This window comes from Oncorhynchus mykiss, chromosome 27, assembly GCF_057628025.1.
Source record: "Oncorhynchus mykiss isolate SJ-2025 chromosome 27, ASM5762802v1, whole genome shotgun sequence".
Taxonomy (NCBI): domain Eukaryota; kingdom Metazoa; phylum Chordata; class Actinopteri; order Salmoniformes; family Salmonidae; genus Oncorhynchus; species Oncorhynchus mykiss.
The window spans coordinates 46,864,641-46,880,340 of NC_143048.1; the positions used below are offsets into that span (position 1 = coordinate 46,864,641).

Here is a 15,700-nt window from a genome sequence, read left to right on the forward strand (position 1 = left end):
AAAAGAGAGAAATATCACACTGTATATGACAGGTTAGGATTAGCCATTCAACATAGCGTGTGCGACTTTATTAAATGTTTTTACAGAACACCAAGGACTCTACATTCTCAAATAACTGTGACCTGCTCAACATAAGGTTCCATTTTGGGATGCCAACCAAAGTGCAGGCATTGGTGGAGGAAACAGAGGGATCAGCCAATCAGACGTCTCCAAACTTCTGCATCATCGCCTTACGGCTGAGCTCATAGGCCAAGAAGAGAGCTCCGTTGGCAGGGAAGGTTCTGATCATGGTGGGGGTGAGGCCTGAGTAGAGAGGAGCCACTCCTATAGGAAGAACAGAAATATAGAGGAAGACAGGTTCTGTTTATAATTTTATTTTCATTTGCTCACATTGTATATAGACTTGTTTATACTGTATTATTGACTGTATGTTTGTTTTACTCCATGTGTAACTCTGTGTTGTTGTATCTGTCGAACTGCTTTGCTTTATCTTGGCCAGGTTGCAGTTGTAAATGAGAACTTATTCTCAACTTGCCCACCCTCACTAAACAGAGAACGTCCCTGGTCATCCCTACTGCCTCTGATCTGGAGGACTCACTAAACAGAGAACGTCCCTGGTCATCCCTACTGCCTCTGATCTGGAGGACTCACTAAACAGAGAACATCCCTGGTCATCCCTACTGCCTCTGATCTGGAGGACTCACTAAACAGAGAACATCCCTCGTCATCCCTACTGTCTCTGATCTGGAGGACTCACTAAACAGAGAACATCCCTGGTCATCCCTACAGCCTCTGATCTGGAGGACTCACTAAACAGAGAACATCCCTGGTCATCCCTACTGCCTCTGATCTGGAGGACTCACTAAACAGAGAACATCCCTGGTCATCCCTACAGCCTCTGATCTGGAGGACTCACTAAACAGAGAACATCCCTGGTCATCCCTACTGCCTCTGATCTGGAGGACTCACTGAACAGAGAACATTCCTGGTCATCCCTACTGCCTCTGATCTGGAGGACTCACTAAACAGAGAACATCCCTGGTCATCCCTACTGCCTCTGATCTGGAGGACTCCCTAAACCGAGAACATCCCTGGTCATCCCTACAGCCTCTGATCTGGAGGACTCACTGAACAGAGAACATTCCTGGTCATCTCTATTGCCTCTGATCTGGCAGACTCACTAAACAGAGAACATCCCTGGTCATCCCTACTACCTCTGATCTGGAGGACTCACTAAACAGAGAACATCCCTGGTCATCCCTACTGCCTCTGATCTGGAGGACTCACTAAACAGAGAACATCCCTGGTCATCTCTACTGCCTCTGATCTGGAGGACTCACTAAACAGAGAACATCCCTGGTCATCCCTACTGCCTCTGATCTGGAGGACTCAGTAAACACAGGCTTCGTTTGTAAAGATGTCTGAGTGTCTGAGTGTCTGAGTGTCTGTCGGAGTGTCTGAGTGTCTGTCGGAGTGTCGGAGTGTCTGAGCGTCTGAGCGTCTGAGCGTCTGAGCGTCTGAGCGTCTGAGCGCCTGAGCGCCTGAGCGCCTGAGCGCGCCTCTGGCTATCCATCCTTTTTGTATTTATTTAAATGGTGCCGTCTGGTTTGCTTACTTATAAGGAATTTTAAATGATTGATACTTAAGTAGATTTTTAAACCAAATACATTTAGACTTTTACTCACGTAGTATTTCACTGGGTGACTTTCACTTTGACTCGAGTCATTTTCTATTAGGGTATCTTTACTTTTACTCAAGTATGACAACTGGGTACTTTTTCCACCACTGCAGTGGACTGGAAGAGATACTCCAGCTCACTGTGTACAGTATACCCATTTCCATTCACACATATAGTAGTACTATAATTCAGCTAGTATGCAGTATGTATTGTATCACTTCGTTCCCTCGCCTTCAGTGCGTATGATCCCCATCAAGGTCTTGATGAAGCCTTGCTGTCTGCCTGCTAGCGAGTGGACCTGGATCCTGGACTTCACACAGTCTATGGGATAGACCACCAGCCACAGGCACGCTCCCCCAAACCCACCACTGAACATTAGAGGGACAACGCCTAGAGAGGAGAGGAGGGGGAGGGCAGAAGAGGGGAGGGGAGGAGTGGAGAGGAGAGAGGGGAAAGAGGATGAGAGGGGATGAGAGGGGAGAGGGGAGTGAGGAGAGAGGATGAGAGGGGATGAGAGGAGAGGGGAGAGAGGAGGACAGGGGATGAGAGGAGAGATAATGAGAGGGGAGGAGAGATGATGAGAGGGGAGGAGAGATGATGAGAGGAGAGGGGAGGAGAGATGATGAGCGGAGAGGGTAGAGGGGAGGAGAGGAAAGGAGAGGAGACAAGAGGGGAGGAGAGATGATGAGAAGAGAGGGGAGATGAGAGGAGAGGGGAGAGGGGAGGAGAGAGGAGAGGGGAGGAGAGGAGAGGGGAGGAGAGATGATGAGAGGAGAGGAGAGGGGAGGAGAGGGGAGGAGAGATGATGAGAGGAGAGGAGAGAGGAGAGGGGGGGAGAGGGGAGGAGAGATGAGGAGAGGAGAGGAGAGGGGAGAGGGGAGAGAGGAGGAGAGGGGAGGAGAGATGATGAGAGGAGAGAGGAGATGGGAGAGAGGAGGAGAGATGATGAGAGGAGAGGGGAGGAGAGATGATGGGAGGAGAGGAGAGGGGAGGAGAGATGAGGAGATGAGAGGAGAGGAGAGGAGAGGGGAGGAGAGGGGAGGAGAGATGATGAGAGGAGAGGAGAGGGGAGAGAGGAGAGGGGAGAGAGGAGGAGAGGGGAGGAGAGATGAGAGGAGAGAGGAGATGGGAGAGAGGAGGAGAGATGATGAGAGGAGAGGGGAGGAGAGATGATGGGAGGAGAGGAGAGGGGAGGAGAGACGATGAGAGGGAGATGAGAGGAGAGATGAGTAGGAGAGGAAAGGAGAGGAGAGGGGAGAGGGGAGGAGAGATGATGAGGAGAGAGGAGGAGAGGAGAGGGGAGGAGAGGAGAGATGATGAGAGGAGAGGGGAGAGGGGAGGAGAGATGATGAGAGGAGAGGGGAGGAGAGATGATGAGAGGAGAGGGGAGAGAGGAGGAGAGATGATGATGAGGAGAGGGGAGGAGAGATGAGGGGAGGAGAGATGATGAGAGGGGAGTGAGGAGGTGAGATGATGAGAGGAAAGGAGAGGGGAAGAGAGGAGCCATTTGGAACACAGTAATTACTCAAATAGTTGCATTGCAAAACTTGAATGAATACATAGATACAACAGGTGTTCATGATTTCACCATCATACCTATGCCATCCTTTTCGGTGTTCAGATGCTGAGCAAATGTCGTGCGACAGAGCTCGTAGGCTCCGAAGAAGCAGAAATACCCGGGAACCTCCCTGACGATGGTTGTAGTCAAACCCTGGTAGAACCCAAGAGGACCGTCCTTCCTCAACACAGTCCGAACCACGGACCACACCGAACTGGACCCAGGGAGACACAACACAGATATTGGAGGTATGAATCCCACTGCCTTGCAGGTATCTTACCAGAGGCCTCCATCTCATGCATCAAAAGTATTTATAAAGCCCTTTTTACATCTGCAGATGGTACAAAGTGCTATATAGAACGCCAGGCTAACCCCCCCCCCCCTCCCCCCTCCCCAAAACAGCAAGCAATGCAGATGTAGAAGCACGGTGTTATAGCATCTTCTCTTACCTCTTCTGCCCTGCGGGTATCTTACCGGAGGCCTCCATCTCATGCATGGCCTGCAGACGACACTTGACCAGCTCTGTGGGACAGAGAGCCAGGGAGGAGAAGATGGAGGCTAGGGAGCCTGAACACGCCTTCTGGAGGTCACTAAAGGAGAGGGACCGAGCACCGGTGGTGAAATATGAAGGAGGAGAACCATAGCAGAGGGAACATCTTTTTGCAGTAAATTGGCAAAGAACACAAAATCCTAACCTCTGGTTACTGTTACACAACTGATTATTTAAAGGTCATGTGAAAGACTTGGAAAGATCATTGTTGAATTAAATGCCTATACAATTATCTGCTTGGACAGAATTACAATCATGTAAGATCTAGTATTATACACAATACACACTTTATAAGACCCTGTAGAAAGACCCTGTAGAAAGACCCTGAAGAAAGACCCTGAAGAAAGACCCTGTAGAAAGACCCTGAAGAAAGACCCTGAAGAAAGACCCTGTAGAAAGACCCTGAAGAAAGACCCTGTAGAAAGACCCTGAAGAAAGACCCTGTAGAAAGACCCTGAAGAAAGACCCTGTAGAAAGACCCTGAAGAAAGACCCTGAAGAAAGACCCTGTAGAAAGACCCTGAAGAAAGACCCTGAAGAAAGACCCTGTAGAAAGACCCTGAAGAAAGACCCTGTAGAAAGACCCTGAAGAAAGACCCTGTAGAAAGACCCTGAAGAAAGACCCTGTAGAAAGACCCTGTAGAAAGACCCTGAAGAAAGACCCTGAAGAAAGACCCTGTAGAAAGACCCTGAAGAAAGACCCTGAAGAAAGACCCTGTAGAAAGACCCTGAAGAAAGACCCTGTAGAAAGACCCTGTAGAAAGACCCTGAAGAAAGACCCTGAAGAAAGACCCTGAAGAAAGACCCTGTAGAAAGACCCTGAAGAAAGACCCTGAAGAAAGAGCCTAACAATGCAAAAGCTTGTCTTTGTGGTCCTACATGGCAGTCTAACCTGAGTTCTACGGCTCGGTCCATCCCAGTGATTCGCCGCAACACGTCCTGACAGAAACCATAGCTCATGAAAAGGACAGCGTTCTCTGCGATGTTGGCTATGAGGGCTGGGGTGGCTCCCTGGTACAGCCCTCTCAGACCCATCTGTCTACAGACCCGTCAGGTAACATTGACAGGAAACACAGGTATTCCGATTCAGAAACTCTTGGAGGATAATGGAAGTTGGAAACTTGGAAAAATGCTTAAATGGAAAAATACATTTTTATTACTTCAACCAGATCGTTATGTTGTGTTAGCCTCCATCAAGATAAACTATATATACAGCAGTATGTGGACACCTCTTCAAATTAGATGATTTGGCTATTTCAGTCACACCTGTTTCTGTTAGGTGCATAAAAATCAAGCACACAGTCATGCAATCTCCATAGACAAACATTGGCAGTAGAATGGCTCATACTGAAGAGATCAGTGACTTTCAATGTGGCACCGTTATAGGATACCACCTTTCCAACAAGTCAGTTCGTGAAATTTCCGCCCTACTAGAGCTGCCCCGGTCAACTGTAAATGCTGTTATTATGAAGTGGAAACGTCTAGGAGCAACAACGGCTCTGCCGCGAAGTGGCAGGTCACTCAAGCTCACAGAACGGGACCGCCGAGTGCTGAAGCATGTAAAAATCATCTGTCCTCGGTTGCAACACTCACTACTGAGTTCCAAACTGCCTCTAGAAGCAACGTCAGCACAATAACTATTCTTCGGGAGCTTCATGAAATGGGTTTCCATGGCCGAGCAGCCGAACACAAGCCTAAGATCACCATGCGCAATGCCAAGCGTCGGCTGGAGTGGTGTAAAGCTCAGCGCCATTGGACTCTGGAGCAGTGGAAACACGTTCTCTGTTGTGATGTATCACGCTTCACCATTTGGCAGTCCGACGGACTAATCTGGGTTTGGCGGATGCCAGGAGAATGCTACCTGCCCGAATGCATAGTGGCAACTGTAAAGTTTGGTGGAGGTGGAATAATGGTCTGGGGCTGTTCTTCATGGTTCAGGTTAGGCTCCTTAGTTCCAGTGAAGGGAAATCTTAATGCTACAGCATACAATAACATTCTAGACGATTCTGTGCTTCCAACAGTTTGGGGAAGGCCCTTCATCTTTCAGCATGACAATGCACCCATGCACAAAGTGATGTCCGTACAGAAATGGTTTGCTGAGATCGGTGTGGAATAACTTGACTGGCCTGCACAAAGCCCTGACCTCAACCCCATCGAACACCTTTGGGATGAATTGGAATACCGACTGTGAGCCAGGCCTAATCGCCCAACATCAGTGTTCCCGACCTCACTAATGCTCTTGTGGCTGAATGGAAGCAAGTCCCCACAGCAATGTTCCAACATCTAGTGGAAATCCTTCCCAGAAGAGTGGAGTCTGTTATAGCAGCAATGTTCCAGCATCTAGTGGAAAGCCTTCCCAGGAGAGTGGAGGCCGTTATAGCAGCAATGTTCCAACATCTAGTAGAAAGCCTTCCCAGAAGAGTGGAGGCTGTTATAGCAGCAATGTTCCAACATCTAGTGGAAAGCCTTCCCAGAAGAGTGGAGGCTGTTATGGCAGCAATGTTCCAACATCTAGTGGAAAGCCTTCCCAGAAGAGTGGAGGCTGTTATAGCAGCAATGTTCCAGCATCTAGTGGAAAGCCTTCCCAGGAGAGTGGAGGCCGTTATAGCAGCAATGTTCCAACATCTAGTAGAAAGCCTTCCCAGAAGAGTGGAGGCTGTTATAGCAGCAATGTTCCAACATCTAGTGGAAAGCCTTCCCAGAAGAGTGGAGGCTGTTATAGCAGCAATGTTCCATCATCTAGTGGAAAGCCTTCCCAGGAGAGTGGAGGCCGTTATAGCAGCAATGTTCCAACATCTAGTAGAAAGCCTTCCCAGAAGAGTGGAGGCTGTTATAGCAGCAATGTTCCAACATCTAGTGGAAAGCCTTCCCAGAAGAGTGGAGGCTGTTATAGCAGCTAATGGGGGATCAACTCCATATTAATGTCCGTGATTTTGGAATGAGATGTTGGACGAGCAGGTGACCACATACTTTTGGTCATGTAGTGTATGTACAGTATATACAGTACCAGTCAAAAGTTTGGACACACAAGCTGTCATCAAGGCAAATGGTGTCTACTTTGAAGAAATATATTTAGATTTGTTTTAACACTTTTTTTGGTTACTACATGATTCCATATGTGTTATTTCATAGTGTTGATGTTTTCACTATTATTTTACAATGTAGAAAATAGTACAAATAAAGAATAAACCCTGGAATGAGCAGGTGTGTCCAAACTTTTGACTGGTGCTGTATTTATATGAAAGGTAAATACACAGGATTCAGGAATAATACTACTGTAAATACACAGGATTCAGGAATAATACTACTGTAAATACACAGGATTCAGGAATAATACTACTGTAAATACACAGGATTCAGGAATAATAATACTGTAAATACACAGGATTCAGGAATAATACTACTGTAAATACACAGGATTCAGGAATAATACTACTGTAAATACACAGGATTCTGGAATAATACTACTGTAAATACACAGGATTCAGGAATACTATTACTGTAAATACACATGATTCCGGAATAATACTACTGTAAATACACAGGATTCAGGCATAATACTACTGTACATATACAGGATTCAGGAATAATACTACTGTAAATACACAGGATTCCGGAATAATACTACTGTAAATACACAGGATTCAGGAATAATACTACTGTAAATACACAGGATTCCGGAATAATACTACTGTAAATACACAGGATTCAGGAATAATACTACTGTAAATACACAGGATTCCGGAATAATACTACTGTAAATACACAGGATTCGGGAATAATACTACTGTAAATACACAGGATTCAGGAATAATACTACTGTAAATACACAGGATTCAGGAATAATACTACTGTAAATACACAGGATTCAGGAATAATACTACTGTAAATACACAGGATTCAGGAATAATACCACTGTACGGTCATGTGTTTACCTGTAGGTGGCCATGAAGCAGTGGAGGAAGCCTCGGTACATGGAAGGGAAGGTCTGCATCTTCACCTTGGCTGTGTCAAACGGCTGGCCACTGAACACACAGGCTGTCCCACCTAAAGGCAACATGGGCGGAGGGAGAAGATGGAGAGGAGACCGATGAGGAGGAGAGGAGGGAGAAGATGGAGAGGGTTTGAAACACAGCTACTGAGTGTGGTTTCCCCTAGGTACAGATTTCGGATCAGAGGAGGGGAGGAGGGAGATGAAGATGAGGAGGGAGATGGAGAGGAGGGAGATGGAGAAGAGACAGATGAGGAGGGAGATGGAGAGGAGACCGAGGAGGAGGGAGATGGAGAGGAGACAGATGAGTAGGGGAGAAGGAGGGAGATGGAGAGGAGGAGGGAGATGAAGAGACATAGATGAGACAGAGGAGGAGAGGAGGGAGATGGAGAGGAGACAGAGGAGGAGGGAGATGGAGAGGAGACCGAGGGAGGAGGAGGGAGGGATATGGAGAGGAGACTGAGGAGGAGGGAGATGGAGGGGAGACAGATGAGGAGGGAGATGGTGGGGAGACAGATGAGGAGGGAAATGGAGAGGAGACAGAGGAGGAGGGGAGAAGGAGGGAGATGGAGAGGAGACACTGGAGGAGGAGGGGAGGAAGAGGAGAGGAGGAGGGAGATGAAGAGACATGGAGAGGAGACAGAGGAGGAGAGGAGGAGGAGGGACATGGAGAGGAGACAGATGAGGAGAGGAGGGAGATGGAGGAGACAGATGAGGAGGGGAGAATGAGGGAGATAGAGAGGAAGCATTGGAGGAGGGGAGGAAAGGAGGAGGGAGATGAAGAGACATGGAGAGGAGGAGAGGAGTAGGAGGGATATGGAGAGGAGACGAGGAGGAGGAGGGATATGGAGAGGAGACAGAGGAGGAGAGGAGGAGGAGGGATATGGAGAGGAGACAGAGGAGGGAGATGGAGAGGAGGACAACACCCCAAATTATATTTTGCTGACTTTTCCTTTTTAACTTTTCCAAAACAGATGACACATTTTGACGTCAGGCCTAGACAGGCCTCTTTACTGCTGCCAGCCTGCCACACATTGTTAGGGGGGATCCTTATTGTTGCCAGCCTTCCACACATTGTTAGGGGGGATCCTTATTGTTGCCAGCCTGCCACACATTGTTAGGGGGGATCCTTATTGTTGCCAGCGTGCCACACATTGTTAGGGGGATCCTTATTGTTGCCAGCGTGCCAAACATTGTTAGGGGGATCCTTATTGTTGCCAGCCTGTTCCACCAAGAGCCCTATAGACCCTGGTCTAAAATAGAGCACTACCCTATGGAACCTGGCTAAAAGTAGTGCACTAGAGGGAAGAGGGTGCAATTTGGGAGGTAATCTAGATGTAGACCTACCTATCGCTCCAGCTGAGAGGTCTATGATGGCCTGGACCACTGGATGAGGTGCCATGATGATGATGATGATGCTAAACCTTCACCACTGGTTATAGAAGGACACACCACTCACAGTAAACATTCACAGGCTGTTAAAGAAGAACAAAACCACTCACAGTAAACATTCACAGGCTGTTATCCAAGAACAAAACCACTCACAGTAAACATTCACAGGCTGTTATCGAAGTTAAACTCATACAAATATTAGGTTAGTAATATTCTACTGTCCCTGTGCGTTTTATCAAAAACCACAAGCCTACATGACAGTCATCATGTGATAGTATCACCATTACTGTGTGTAACTACCATCTATAAATACCATTTTAACATGTTGTCTTGAGGAAAGTAAATCTATGCGCAGGTCAGTCATTGTGCTAAACCCCATGCTCACTGAAGAAGCCTAGTGGATGACCTAAACCTTGGTTTAAAGTACAGGGTTAGGGTTAGGGTTACAGTACAGGGTTAGGGTTAGGGTTACAGTACAGGGTTAGGGTTAGGGTTACAGTACAGGGTTAGGGTTAGGGTTACAGTACAGGGTTAGGGTTAGGGTTAGGGTTAGGGTTAGGGTTACAGTACAGGGGGCAGCAGATTGAAGGAGTCTGAAAATGGCACGCTATTCCCTAATGTAAGTGCACTTCTTTTGACCAGGGGCCTTGATCAGAAGAAGTGCACTACAAAGGGGCCAGGGTGCCATTCGGGGTGGGGTGGGGGGGGGGGGGGGGGGGGGGGGGTGCATTGACAGGTCACGTAGGTTAGCCTACTGATGGGTCTCCAGTTCAGGTTCATGTCCTCAGAACCGGATAGAAGACTATGCTTGCCATGGCCTCAAACCTATTAAAGACCTGACAATAATAATCTATAGGTAACCATATTATAAACACAGGGATTTATTTATTTATTTCACCTTTATTTAACCAGGTAGGCAAGTTGAGAACAAGTTCTCATTTACAATTGCGACCTGGCCAATATAAAGCAAAGCAGTTCGACATGGGGATGGGGGATGGGGTAACACGGGGGACGGGGTAACACAGGGACGGGGTAACACAGGGATGGGGTAACACAGGGATGGGGTAACACGGGGATGGGGTAACACGGGGATGGGGTAACACGGGGACGGGGTAACACAGGGATGGGGTAACAGGGATGGGGTAACACAGGGACGGGGCAACACGGGGATGGGGTAACACGGGGATGGGGTAACACGGGGACGGGGTAACACGGGGATGGGGTAACACAGGGATGGGGTAACACGGGGATGGGGTAACACAGGGATACAGGGATGGGGTAACACAGGGATACAGGGATGGGGTAACACAGGGATGGGGTAACACAGGGATGGGGTAACACAGGGACGGGGTAACACAGGGACGGGGTAACACAGGGACGGGGTAACACAGGGATGGGGTAACACAGGGATGGGGTAACACAGGGACGGGGTAACACAGGGACGGGGTAACACAGGGACGGGGTAACACAGGGATGGGGTAACACAGGGATGGGGTAACACGGGGATGGGGTAACACGGGGACGGGGTAACACGGGGATGGGGTAACACGGGGATGGGGTAACACGGGGATGGGGTAACACGGGGATGGGGTAACACGGGATGGGGTAACACGGGGACGGGGTAACACGGGGATGGGGTAACACAGGGATGGGGTAACACGGGGATGGGGTAACACAGGGATACAGGGATGGGGTAACACAGGGATACAGGGATGGGGTAACACAGGGATGGGGTAACACAGGGATGGGGTAACACAGGGACGGGGTAACACAGGGATGGGGTAACACAGGAATGGGGTAACACAGGGATGGGGGGGGGGTTAAATGGTTACATGCAATCTGATACTTATTTATTTTTATTTTTAATGTAATCAGATACTTTAGAAAAACTAGATGGATTACTTCTTTGATTACTTTTTAAAAAAGGAAAGAAAGGATGTTTTTCGAGAAAAAAAAATACATTGTGACACTTTTCATTTACATTCAATTCACCAATGGTAAAAGGTGCAAGTTTAAAAGGTGCAAGTTTAAAAGGTGCAAGTTTAAGTTTGTTCCACCTGAGCCAGTCTGACCACGAGTCAGAGATCACTATGGTGACACGCCAAATGTTGTTTACTTCTACGGTTCTTAAACGGAAAATAATCCAAAAGTAACAGAAAGTAATCTGATTACGTTACTGAGTTTGGGCAATCCAAAAGTTACGTAACTAATTAACATTTTGGAAAGGTAACTAATAACGGTAACGGATTGCATTTAGAAAGTAACTAACCAAACCCTGTCCATATCATAGCCATATATGTTAATCACAGTCTGAGTATTATGTTTGAATCGAGGTTTACCAATAGCAAAGGAAGTAGCCGTGACAGTCTGTTTCTGCTTTGTCAATGTTGTCTGTGTAGCGTTGTTGTAGTTACAATAGACTGTCTACACCCAGATTAAAGCGGAAGACAATTTTGTCGCATACCGTTCACGATTGCATCATGAAATATACAATTTTTCGTGTCCAGAATGCATTGTTGCCGGGAAAATCCTGAAATATGTCACTTGACATGAGAGTTGGATGTGATGGTTGACTGAAGTTAAATCCACATTCCTTCACAGACGCGCTACGCCAAATCCACTCAGGCTAAATTCCGTCAGACAATCGCGGAGGTTCCTTGCCAGCGTCTAAACAGTTAACGCTCCTTCACGTCTTCTTCCTGGTTTAGTTATTATGTCACGAACGAGTCTTCACCTGCGTTGGAACGCTGTCGCCCATGTAGTGCGCAAAGGGCGCTCTAATGTGCACTGACTGGCGCATGGACCAGGAATACATGTTAAACTTTTAAATCTGTCATCAGAAACCTGTGTGATTGTGAAAGAAGTGCGAGACGTTCGGCTATAATGAGACATATTACTGTGTGTGTACCTGATTTGTACGGGAATTAAGCCTACATTGACACAAGCACTGCATCTCAGTGCTTGAGTCGTCACTACAGACCCTGGATCGATTTCAGGCTGTATCACAACCGGCCGTGATTGTCGAGTCCCATTGGCCAGCGAACAATTGGCCCAGTGTAGTCCGGGTTATGGTTTGGCCGGGTATGCCATCATTAATTTAACTGACTTGCCTAGTTAAATAAAGGATAAATGAAAAATAAAACTGTGGTAGTACCTGCAAATGGCCAAAAGATGTTAGCACAGGCAAAGAGTCGGCCTGGAGTGTGGGCTGTTTTCGCTGGTTGACAGTGTTGTCCAATGAGTGTATGTTGTCAAGAGTTGGATTGGAGCAGCCTCAGGGGCAGATCCGCTGGCTGAGTCCTCTATATAACCCTCGCCATGACAACCTAGTACTTTTCATACCGAAGCCCTAACTAAATCATCCAGGTTAAAATTGTACACTTACAAAATCTCAAAGTAACTTCTGTTCTTCCTCATTCTCCTCCTCATCATCATTATAATCCTCCAATTATGATAACAATTTACTGTTTTAATTTCAGTTCCTCTGACTTCCATTGGATAACCAATAAAGCATTTTGAAGAAAACTCATTATGGTGGCTACTAGGCATCGGTAGAAAACGAGCATGTGATAGACTTCAGTAGTGGATGATGCGTATGATTCATGAAGACTGTGTAATAAATCATCATTAACGGTCTTGTTCTGAGGTTTACAGTCATTTTCAACGATCCCAAATAGCGCTTAATCACCTCGACGCGAAAACCTTTTGCGTAGTTTAACGTTGTTCTATTAGAACGCCCTCAGATCAGCGCTGTTTCATACATTTTTATTAGGCTATTTGCAAATAAAAATTTATAATTTAACTGGGGGAAATTAAAGTACTATATTCATTTGTATAAGTATTATAGCAATTTCAGCCTCCTTTTCTGTTGTTGTGATGATTTCTAAAAGTTAACAAATCGGGGTTCTCCTCTCATCCTGTCCCGCTATGCAACTTACAATAACAACACCATGACTGACAGAAAAAAAAAAACTCCCACTTCATTTTATAACTCGTCCTTTTCACAGTAGGTTACGTTGTAAAAAGGTGAAGTCTCTCTCTCTTTTTACATCTCTCTCTCTCCAACAAAACAACCCGATTAAGTTTCCTAGCCAACCGTTTCACAAAGCGTACCCGTTTTAATATTTTCAGAGAAAGAGATGTTTACCAGCTATATAAGAATGAAAACATAGTGGTCTTTCTGGTTTTTCAGTAGCTGTCATTGGCCGATTTAGTTGTCAGTCAAATGTGGGCGGTATTATTTGACAAACAGCTCCTGTAACACGGCTGTCGGGCTGCAGACTGACATTCAACAGGCAAGAGTAAACGGAACTGCTGCACTGAACAATAACTGCGACTGGATTGTATAAAACAAAAGTTCACCAAGCTGTTTTTTGTTGTTGTTGTTATTCTATTCTAACTTTTCTATACTATTCGTCAACAATCAGAGTATCTACATTTTTTTGTTTGTTGTCATCGTCGACTTAGATGTAGTTGCTGTCTCCGCCTTGATTTGTGACTTTATATCAATGTAGTGTTTATCCGACGGACCGATATTTTTTTGTTCAGGTGGTCGACCACTACCCCCTTTTCGGTTGTTTACTTTCTGGTCGACTTCACATCACCCGCTGTGTATGAGTAACTTTGTCTTTACTAATTCTATGTGACATTTTGACGCTATTCTCGCTACTACTATGGCCGAGGCAGCCCAACAACCACAACAGGTTGAGATCGACCCGGATTTCGAGCCTCTTTCCCGGCCCCGCTCCTGCACATGGCCCCTGCCACGTCCGGAGTTCATCACCCCGGGCGACTCTAACACCTCCTCTCCCGCCCCTTCTGTCAAACAAGAACCCAGCAGCAACTCCGAATTCATCTCCAGCCTCAGTTTATTAGAAGAGACTGAAGATTACCCCGAAGAGGATCAGAAACCCACCATCCTCTGCAATGATTTCCAATGTCAGGAAAACTGCATCCACGACCACCAACAGCATCAGCAGCAGCACCCGGGGAACAACCCCCAACTCCCGCAGCAACAGGTGCTTCTGCTCTCCTCTCCGGCCGGGTCTGCATCTTCAGTAGCGGCTGCGGCCGCTGCAGCTGCCCAGAGGAAAAGCAGTTCATCTCGGCGTAACGCCTGGGGCAATATGTCTTATGCGGACCTCATAACTAAGGCTATTGAGAGCACCCCGGACAAGAGACTTACCTTGTCGCAGATCTATGACTGGATGGTGAAGAACGTGCCTTATTTCAAGGACAAGGGAGATAGCAACAGCTCTGCTGGATGGAAGGTAAAGCTTTTCAATACAGTACATTACATCTGATGAGATTTGAGTTATGATTTAAGGGCTATACATTTTTTTTTTGATAAGGATATAGAGAAATTGACCTTTAATTGCCTATATATCAAAGTTGACGCTGTTCATTATTTTTAAGTGATAATATTGTAACGACCCTGGGTTTGTAAGCGCATATATCGACTCAGCGGCTTGAGCATGCTTTTGCGTCGCAGTCGACAGCGCGATGGACCTCGGGCTAGAAGGTCGAGGGTTCGCGACCTGCTCCCTGCCTGTTTCATTACAATATTAACCCATGTTATCGCATGTTAATAACACACGTAACTAAGTAAGGCCAGGTGAGGGTGACTTGCTGCTTTCCCAGAATATGTTTATTGTAGGATTGGGTATTATAGACATTGTAAAAGTGCTATCTCTTTAGGTTCAGTTGTTCATTTATATCCTAATAGCATCATGCTACGTATCAGAGGAGACATGATGTTCTGGTCTTGTGCACCCAAATCAATCAGTCACTTTATGTCCATTCATTGTGTGTCCTGTAGAAACCTGTGGCTACCAATTGTAACCCAGTCAGCACATGGCCACACACACACACACACACACACACACACACACACACACACACACACACACACACACACACACACACACACACACACACACACACACACACACACACGGCTTCAACAGGATTCTTGTCCAACTCCAGCTGCCTCCCCCTAATACTATTGGGAAGAGCCCCTCCTCCTCTTCAAATAATAAGTTAAAATAAGTTAACACACTGTACTGTAGCTGTAGCAGTAGTTAACACACTGTACTGTAGCTGCAGTTAACATGCTGTTCTGTAGCTGCAGTTAACATGCTGTAGCTGTAGTTAACATGCTGTAGCTGTAGTTAACATACTGTAGCTGTAGTTAACATGCTGTAGCTGTAGCTGTAGTTAACATACTGTAGCTGTAGTTAACATACTGTAGCTGTAGTTAGCATGCTGTAGCTGTAGTTAGCATACTGTAGCTGTAGTTAGCATGCTGTAGCTGTAGTTAGCATGCTGTAGCTGTAGTTAACATACTGTTCTGTAGCTGTAGTTAACATACTGTAGCTGTAGTTAACATACTGTAGCTGTAGTTAGCATGCTGTAGCTGTAGTTAGCATGCTGTAGCTGTAGTTAACATACTGTTCTGTAGCTGTAGTTAACATACTGTAGCTGTAGTTAACATACTGTACTGTAGCTGCAGTTAACATGCTGTTCAGTAGCT

General features: G+C 46.5%; 2 protein-coding genes across 5 annotated transcripts in view; one reads left to right on the forward strand and one right to left on the reverse strand.

Annotated features, from left to right (window-relative positions):
- Nucleotides 1-33: 33 nt before the first annotated feature.
- slc25a15a (solute carrier family 25 member 15a) lies at nucleotides 34-12,019 on the reverse strand. Of its 4 annotated transcripts, none has more exons than XM_036965518.2 (8): nucleotides 11,633-12,019; nucleotides 9,124-9,251; nucleotides 7,721-7,832; nucleotides 4,678-4,824; nucleotides 3,686-3,826; nucleotides 3,275-3,450; nucleotides 1,910-2,068; nucleotides 34-324 (listed from the first exon to the last, which is right to left on the reverse strand). In XM_036965518.2, exons 2-8 carry the CDS (start codon nucleotides 9,176-9,178, stop codon nucleotides 200-202), a joined length of 915 nt encoding a protein of 304 aa, XP_036821413.2. In that variant the 5' UTR covers nucleotides 9,179-9,251; nucleotides 11,633-12,019; the 3' UTR covers nucleotides 34-199. The 4 variants fall into 4 exon arrangements, with proteins under 4 accessions (XP_036821413.2, XP_036821412.2, XP_036821414.2 ...); XM_036965517.2 differs by having other exon boundaries at nucleotides 11,508-11,981; XM_036965519.2 differs by having other exon boundaries at nucleotides 9,124-9,208; nucleotides 11,508-11,954.
- Nucleotides 12,020-13,355: 1,336 nt separating this feature from the next.
- The window catches only part of foxo1a (forkhead box O1 a), a 102,469-nt gene continuing 100,124 nt past the window's right edge, over nucleotides 13,356-15,700 (forward strand). The window contains exon 1 of the mRNA XM_036965061.2: nucleotides 13,356-14,438. Coding sequence (XP_036820956.1) covers nucleotides 13,842-14,438 — 597 coding nt within the window. The 5' untranslated portion in view covers nucleotides 13,356-13,841. The remainder of the gene's footprint in view (nucleotides 14,439-15,700) is intronic.